The sequence below is a fragment of the Tachyglossus aculeatus genome, chromosome 17, assembly GCF_015852505.1.
Source record: "Tachyglossus aculeatus isolate mTacAcu1 chromosome 17, mTacAcu1.pri, whole genome shotgun sequence".
NCBI lineage: Eukaryota > Metazoa > Chordata > Mammalia > Monotremata > Tachyglossidae > Tachyglossus > Tachyglossus aculeatus.
Genome location: NC_052082.1, coordinates 7,403,850 through 7,412,948, shown reverse-complemented (window position 1 = coordinate 7,412,948; position 9,099 = coordinate 7,403,850). Strand labels below are relative to the sequence as shown.

At 43.6% G+C, this 9,099-nt stretch overlaps 1 protein-coding gene across 1 annotated transcript in view; it reads left to right on the top strand.

Moving 5' to 3' along the window:
- The first annotated feature begins 4,926 nt into the window (after positions 1–4,926).
- The window catches only part of LOC119938990 (transmembrane protease serine 11F-like), a 46,426-nt gene continuing 42,253 nt past the window's right edge, over positions 4,927–9,099 (top strand). The window contains exons 1-2 of the mRNA XM_038758775.1: positions 4,927–5,042; positions 5,584–5,603. Of these exons, the coding sequence (XP_038614703.1) occupies positions 4,927–5,042; positions 5,584–5,603 (136 nt within the window). The remainder of the gene's footprint in view (positions 5,043–5,583; positions 5,604–9,099) is intronic.

The window sequence follows — 9,099 nt, the reverse complement described above, 5'->3', positions numbered from 1 at the left end:
GGAAGATGTCATTCGTAAAACCTAGTCCCTCGGACAAAAATCTAGAAGATAAGATGACAATCACAATGGGGTGATACACCAATGAATCATCCTGGTAGGACAAGCAGGGGCAGTATCCATAGTAAATAAAGAATTAGAAAAGAATAAGAATCAACAGGCAAATGTTCCTCTCTGGCAAGGGAATATACAGAAAAATGTTGGCATCAGAATGGGAAAGTTTACTTTGGATTTTATGAAATAGCAGCTACACCACCTATTCAAAAAGCAGAGAAAACACCCATCAAAAGATTGCACATTTATCAACACTGCAACTGTCTTCAGCCCAACTCCTTGTTCTCAAAGGATTTCCATTCTAAAACAGCACATAAAAATTAGTAGAGGCCTGTCAGTCAAAGGTATTTATTGAGCCCTCCTTCTGTGCAGAGCACTGAACTAAGCTGGGAGAGAAAAATAGACCCAATTCCTGCACTCAAGGAGTTTACAATCTAGGGGGCCTATGTATTTCTAATGAAAATTTGTCTGTGGTCCTAATTTCCCGTTTCTCTTCTCTGTTGCCGACTTGTACTTCCCAAGTGCTTAGTACAGTGCTCTGCACACAGTAAGCGCTCAATAAATATGATTGAATGAATGGAGTGGGAGAGGAGGAAATGAGGGCTGCATCAGGGAAGGTCTCTGGGAGGAAATGTGCTTTTAGTAAGCCTCAGGGGTTGTGTGACTGACTGCTCCCAGAAAATATGGAGGTTTTATCTTTGCCAGAGCCCTTCCTGCCCAACCCCAAAGCAGTACAGGGACAGTAGACGGTAAATTCCTCCTCTAGATTGTAAGCTCCTCGTGGGCAGGGAGCGTGCCTACCAACTCGGTAATATTGTAATCTCCTGACCACTTAGTACGGTGCTCCTGTATATATGTATATATGTTTGTACATATTCTTTACTCTATTTATTTATTTATTTTATTTGTACATATCTATTCTATTTATTTTATTTTGTTAGTATGTTTGGTTTTGTTCTCTGTCTCCCCCTTTCAGACTGTGAGCCCACTGTTGGGTAGGGACTGTCTCTATATGTTGCCAATTTGTACTTCCCAAGCGCTTAGTACAGTGCTCTGCACATAGTAAGCGCTCAATAAATACGATTGATGATGATGATGATGCTCTTCACACAGTATGTGCTCAATCATTATGATTGATTGAGCAAGTATCAGGCATGCCCTGTGGCAAGCATCGGCTTCCTGCTCGGGCATTCAGCAACAGTGGGGAGTGGGAGAGGAGGAGCTCAAGACCCAGATACTCCAGGGATTTGTAGTCCCTAGGGTAGAGCACATGCGTTGGAAATTATTACATCTCCAGTGCGCATGCTCTGACCCAGATATTATGGAGATTTGTCGTCCCTGGGGCAGAGCATGCGCACTGCGAGCTGCTTAATTTCCCACACACATGCTCTGACTTCAGACAGTTGAGATGTGCCAGGGAGATCTGTGCCAACAACACTCATTTACTTGAGGTCAACGTGGCAGATTCTCCCCTACCTTTTTACTTCCAGGAGATATTTGCTTTTTTCCCTTTGATCCTCTACCCCATCCTCTCAGTTGAAGGCTTCGCTTGATCAGTTTGCGAACAACCGAGTAATAATCACACTATACCACGAATGTTTTCGGACCTATTTCTACCCCAAAGTGCTTCAACAGCCATTATCTTTTCTCGTCTTCCCAGCCTGATGGTGAGGGACGGAGAGGCAGATATTACTTACCTCATGTGAGGGATAAAGAAACTTAGGCTCAGAGAGATTATGTGACCTGTCCGAGGTCAACCAGCAGAGCAGAGACTAGAACCCAGGGTCCTGACGATTTCAATCAATCAGTGGTATTTTTTGAGCACTTACTGTGTTGCAAAGCATAGTCCTGAGCACTTGGGAGAATACAGGGTTGGTAAACACATTCCCTACCTGAAAGGGGCTGTTATCTTTTTATGAGCCCGGTGCCCCCTATTTTAAGTATCTTATAACCAGCTTTTCTTCATCTTCATTCAAGATAACACAAGAGGAGATGGGGTTGAACTGCCGTCTGAGGGATTAAGTGAGGCAGAGAGAAGACTTTCCAATCGGTGAGGTTTGAGCGACTCTGGAATGAGTGACTAGGGGAGAAAGGGCAATCAGCTCCCCGAAAGTCTGGCAAAGAACAGTCAAGTAGAAAAAGCACAGCATTGGAAGATTAAAGTCTTCTAGACTATGAGCCCGCTGTTGGGTAGGGACCGTCTCTATATGTTGCCAACTTGTACTTCCCAAGTGCTTAGTACAGTGCTCTGCACACAGTAAGCGCTCAATAAATACGATTGAATGAATCAATGAATGAAAGTCTGGAGACCTGGGTTCTAATGCCAGATCTTCTACCTGCCTGTTGTGTGCCCTTGGATAAGTCACTTTACTTCCCTGTGCCTAAACTTCCTTGGCTATAAAATAGGATTAAAATACCCCTTTTCCCTCTCTCTTAGACTGTGGGGTGGGGATTGTGTCTGATCTGTTTTCCTTGTATCTATCTCAGCACTTAGAACATAGTGAGTGCTTAATAATGAACAGCATCACCATCAATGGCATCCATCAATGGTATTCATTTTTTCTATGGTATTTATTGTATGCAGAGCACTGTACTAAGCACTTGACAGATTACAGTGCAACAGAGTTGATAAACATGCTCCCTGCCACAACGAGCTTTCAGTCTTTATTATCATCATATTATCGTATTTATTATATTATTGGCATCATTTAGAGAAGCTGCGTGGCCTGGGGGATAGAACTTGGGCCCGGAAGCCAGAAGGACCTATGTCTCAATCCCAGCTCCACTGCTTGCCTGCTGTGTGACCTTGGGTAAGTCACTTAACTTCTCTGTGCCTCATCTGTAAAGTGGGGACTAAGACTACGAGCCCCACATGGGTCATGGACTGCACATAACCCGATTTGCTTGTATTTACCCCAGCACTTAGTACAGTGCCTGGCACACAAGAAAAGCTTAACACATCATAAAAACACCAAACTCATTACTAATCATGAGCCTGGGAAGTATGTCCTAGAGGCTGAGAAGTGGACTTTATGATCTCTTAAGGTTGCTTCACATTCCGTGCTATTCTTACTTGTTTACAAATACTCTGATGACCTGAACCAACTAAGTAATCTGTTCCTGTGGGAGTTTGGATTCTTGTTTAATGCAATTTGTTTAAAAACATCTTTAGGGAAGCTAATTTCAGCCACTCTTCCTTTGTTTGAGTAAAACTCTTCTGATTCATTTAGCCTCCAGCTTTGCCATTCCTTATTCTGTAGGATCCGTCTCTGGGTTCGGTGAACTAGAGAGAAGTTGTTCATGAATAATGGAGAGGTCCTGGAGAACAGTGTGGGCTAGTGGAAAGGGCTTGGTTCCTGGAGTTGGGAAAACAGATCCAACAGGCCTGCCTTTTAGACTGTGAGCCCACTGTTGGGTAGGGACTGTCTCTATATGTTGCCAACTTGTACTTCCCAAGCGCTTAGTACAGTGCTCTGCACACAGTAAGCACTCAATAAATACTATTGATTGATTGATCGTCTTAACTTTGGGCATGTCCTTAGCCTTCCTGTGCCTTAGTTTCCTGATCTTTCAAGTGGGGATAAGATCTCTGCTCTCTCATCTCATAGACTGTGAGCTCCATGTGGGATCAGGGACCGTATCCAAACTGATTATTTTGCACCATCTTAGTCTGTGCTTGGCAAGTCGTAAGTCCTTAGTTAATACAGTAACCAATAAGATATCCTGAGTTTCACTAACGAGAAACAAGATCAATTTGTTCTTGAAGGTGTCAAGTAATTTTTTAAACATAAAGACTGCTTCAGAGCTGCATTCAGTTCTTTTACAGATTGGAAAAGTTTCATTTGGGCTAAATAAGTGCATTTCTTGAGTTTGTGAAATAACAATACAGCCTTAAAATGGCCCTTATGCATTTACAACCATTCAATTATTCCTTCTAATTATTGTGTTTGAAAATGATTTTATATCCTTCTCCCACTTTAAAGAATAAGCACCTTGTGGGCAGGGAATGTTACTTGCTTATCTTCTATATTCTAAGCACTTAGTACTTTACTCTCCTATTTTTCCACCAGTGACATTTTAATTTCTGTCTCCCCCTCTAGACTTTGAGCTCCTCGAGGGAGGATATCATGTCTGCTCACTGTATTGTACTCTCCCAACACTTGGTACAGTGTTCTGCACACAATGAGCAGTCGGTGAATACCACTGATGGGTGGATGGATGGTGAATAAAAATCGTGAGGCATTCTAGTCTTCCCCAGGGGCTCCTAGTGAAGTGAGATTGAGCCGTGAGAGGGGTTCAGGGCTAATACAGTGCATAATAATACCTGCCTCTCGCTCCTTGACCCATTGGGGTCTCCCAGGGTTCCGATACATTGATTATCCCTGGACCCTCGTTTACATGTTTGCTCAGAGCCTGCTGGCATGCGGGATTCCTGCTCCCTTGCGAAAATGATATGGGGATTCCTGCTCCCTTGCGAAAATGATATCAGCCTCTTATCAAAGCTCCCATCACATGAACTGGTCTGACCCGTTCCTCCTTTATTGTCCACGACTTCTTTCTTCACCCTCCTTCAGCCCACAAAGCCGGGACTCCATCCTGAGATGATACCGATCTGATGGCGTCGGAATAGTCCCTGCCGGGTCCCCGGGACAAGATGTACTCGTAAGTACCTTGAGTTTTTCACCATCTATGCTTTGTCCTCCTGAAACTTGTGTGGCAACCCTGTCTGGGGGTGACTGATGGGGGGAGAGCAGAATTCTCACCTTGATTTGGGGCTGCTAGGGCGGGGGTTCGTGAACATCAATCAACTGTGTATTTATTGAGCGCTTGCTGTGGGCAGAACACTGTACTAAGCACTTGGGAGAGTGCTGTATAATGCTGGTAGATGAAATCACTGCCCACAAAGAGTTTGCAGTCTTGGACTCCAAGGACATGCTGGGATCCTGTTCCCCCGTCATTCTAAATGGCACAAAGGTAGTTAACATTGTCAGGTACTGGGGGGGTGGCTGGAGGAGGGGGCATTTGATTTTTTAAATAGCCAGTTGAGAAAATGAGAATTATAATCACCATCATAATGTGGTGTTTGCGGGGTTACTATGGGCCAAACTGAGCAGTGTGCTAAACTCCGGGGTACGTCAAGCGCTTAGTACAGTGCTCTGCACACAGTAAGCACTCAATAAATGCGATTGAATGAATGAATGAATGAAAGTCTGATACAAGCAAATCAGAAAAAATCTCTGTCCCCTATGGGTCCCGTGGTCTAAGGGTTAAGAAAGTCAAATAAAATATTTCAGTTTCTTGCTCTAAGAATTATTCTTACCCTTTTATCAAGATCATACTGTTAGTGTTAGGATTCAGATTATGCTGATTCTAGAGAGCCTTTCTATAAAAATGGTGAGATAAAATATGAAATAAGCCTAAAGGATGTTAATCCATGTTTTCATTGAAATTCATAAGCATGATTAGAAGAAGTATCAATACTAGGTAGATTCTTTGAGGGTTCAGAGGTGATTCAGATTATGCTGATTCTAGAGAGCCTTTCTATGAAAATGGTGAGATAAAATATGAAATAAGCCTAAAGGATAAGTTAATCCATATTTTCATTGAAATTCATAGGCATGGGTAGAAGAAGTCTCAATACTAGGTAGATTCTTTGAGGGTTCAGAGGTGATACTATCATGGTTAAGATTTTTTCTGTGGGTACATGTGAGGCTAAGACTGAGGTGAGATTGGCTCTCTTCCACACTGCTCATGTTAAAATTTTCCCTTGCTACCCTGTCTCATTTGGTATAATTACGGTGGAATTGCAATAATTTCAAGGTATAATTTTCCTCTTGGCATGTAAATAGTTAAATTCAAAGCCATAACCCCTAAATATATGTTTGCCAGATAGTCAAAAATCCATCACTGTAATTGTTGAAATGGATTTACCATTCCCTCCCAAAATAAGAAACTAGCAATGAAGAAGATGCTTCTTCCGTTCTCTGGACCTTGAAACATTTTTCTTTCTTAGTCTTTAACTTAATAGTCTGTAATAGCTACCTTTGTTTTGGTGTTGCCCCCGTGGTTAGAAAATACCTTTCCTCCTGTGAAGGTCATAGAGAGATAGAGATGCGGTCTCACCGGTAGAAACTAGGCAATCCATTTTGGTTCATATTTTCCTGGGCAAACCACAAAGTGAGAGGATGAGATGGTAAGCTTGCTGTGGGCAAGGAATGTCAACCAATTCTGTTACATTGTACTCTCCCAAGTGCTTAGTAGAGTGTTCTGCACACAGCAAGTGCTCCATAAATATGACGGAGTGCTGATGGAAACACCCAACATGACCTGGATCTTAGCTGACTCATTTCAGAGATGTGCTGTTGTGAGTGACCTTTTGTTGATTGATTCATTTGAACGTATTTATCGAGCTCTTACTGTGTGTAGAGTACTGTACGAAGCGCTTGGGAGAGTACAATATAATGATAAACAGACACATTCCCCGCCCTCGATGAGCCTATAGTCTAGAGGATGAGCTTCCAGTCTAGAAGAATTCCATGGGTTGAGATCCACCCCGGGATTCACTGGGATTAGAGAAGCAGCATGGCTCAGTGAAAAGAGCTCGGACTTGGGAGTCAGAGGTCATGGGTTCAAATCCCAGCTCTGAGGCTTGTGAGCTGTGTGACTTCGGGCAAGTCACTTCACTTCTCTGGGACTCAGTTACCTCACCTGGAAAATGGGGATTAAGATTGTGAGCCCCACATGGGACAACCTGATCACCTTGTATCCTCCCCAGTGTGCTTTGCGCATAGTAAGCGCTTAACAAATACCAAAATAATAATAATAATTATTATTTGCTGCTAGACATAGAAAAGGGCTGGGCTCAAGATGAAGGAGCAAGTGTTTCACTTAGCCTAGGGTGAGTTTCAGATCCCATGAAATGGGTTGGGTGATCCCTCATGAGTTGGATTCCGCCAGGTGCCTATGAGTCCTTGGTACTAACTGTTGGCCCCAAAATCCGCTCTGTGACCAGCTTGTAGGTGAAGCACCTGAGGCCGGGGCGGTGAGTTTGCCCCCCCGAAATAGCCCATCCTCTGCAGACCCCACTGGTGAATCCTAGTTCCCACAGCTCCCGCAGACAAAGGCCCTTTCGCCCCCTGAGCAAGTCCGTCCATCGCCCACTGACCTTGCTCTTGGTTTGTGGCTCGGCATGCGGCATTCAGTAGGAAAGGTTTATTTCATTCATTCAGTTGTATTTATTGAGCGCTTACTGTGTGCAGAGCACTGACTAAGCGCTTGGGGAGTACAAGTCGGCAACATACAGAGACGGTCCCTACCCAGCAACGGACTCACAGTCTAGAAGGGGGAGACAGACAACAAAACAGAACATGTGGACAGGTCATTTCACTCTCAAAGGTTCAGTTCCTGTTTCCCCACTCCTCACAAACCTCCAACAGTTTCCCGTTCACCTGTGCATCGGACAGAAACTCCTTCCTGTCGAGTTGAAAGCACACAATCACCTAGATTCCTTCTACCTCGCCTCGCTCATTTCGTACAACCCAGCACTCTCACTTTGTTCCTCTAATGACAACCTAATCAATCAATCGTATTTATTGAGTGCTTACTGTGTGCAGAGCACTGTACTAAATGCTTGGGAGAGTACCTCACTGTACCTGGATCTCATGTATTTTGCTTACATCTTGCCCCTGGCCAGGGCCGCCCTCCCTTTTCATATCTAACAGACTATCACTCTCCTCACCTTCAAAGCCTTATTAAAATCACACCTCCAAGAGGTCTCCCTTGACTTAAGTTCCCCCTCTCCCTCTCCCTTCTGCATTGTCCTTACACTTTGATTTGTTTCCTTGATTTTTTTATTTTTATTTATTTTTAATAGCATTTATTAAGTTCTCACTATGTGCAAAGCACTGTTCTAAGCACTGGGGAGGTTACAAAGTGGTCAGGTTGTCCCACGGGGGGCTCACAGTCTTCATCCCCATTTTACAGATGAGGTAACTGAGGCCCAGTAAAGTGACTTGCCCAAAGTCACACAGCTGACAAGTGGCAGAGCCGGGATTCGAACCCATGACCTCTGACTCCAAAGCCCGGGCTCTTTCCACTGAGTAACGCTGCTGCTATATTCTTCTCTATTTATTTTTTTTCTTTATTTTCTTTATTTCTTTATTATGTATTTATTTATTTATTATTATTCTTTCTGTCTTTATTTCTTTATTCATTTTCTTCTCTATTTATAATCAATCAATCAATCATCTTTATTGAGTGCTTACTGTGTGCAGAGCACTGTACTAAGCGCTTGGGAAGTACAAGTTGGCAACATATAGAGACAGTCCCTACCCAACAGTGGGCTCACAGTCTGATTTATAATATTGTCTGTATCCTGCCCAGACTGTAAGCTCACTGTGGGCAGGGAATGTGTCCATTATATTGTATTCTCCCAAGTGCTTAATACTGTACTCTGCACACAGTAAGTGCTCAAGGAAGAAAACTGAGGGATTGACTTTCCCTGCTTTTTCCATGCAAGTTTGCAAGCGGCCTTCTAGGGAAACCTGTACTTGAGTGGTTTCCACCCCTTTCCCCTTAGTAGTCCCTATTGTACCTGAACTTGGATTTAGCCATGCATCCGTCACGGCCTAGTGGCACGAAGACGGACTTGGGAGTCAGAAGTCGTGGGTTCTAATCCCGCTCCGCCACCTGTCTACTGTGTGACTGTGGGCAAGTCACTTAACTTCTCTGGGCCTCATTTACTCCACCTGTAAAATGGGGATTAAGTCTGTGAGCCCCACGTGGGACAACGGGATTATCTTGTATCTACCCCAGTGTTTAGAACTGTGCTTGGTACATAGTAAGGGCTTAACAAATAACATTAATATTATTTTTATCTCCATTCTGCCACAGCTGGGCTCTCCTCAAGCTGTTGCTCCTCTTATTCTGAGGTCTCTGTTCCTTCTACCCCTCAATGGTAACTTCAGAAGAAGGAGTAAGCTTCCCCTGCGTATTGACTTTTTCATCAGTGTATCATGAATGACCTCTTAGTTACTGAGAAGCAGCATG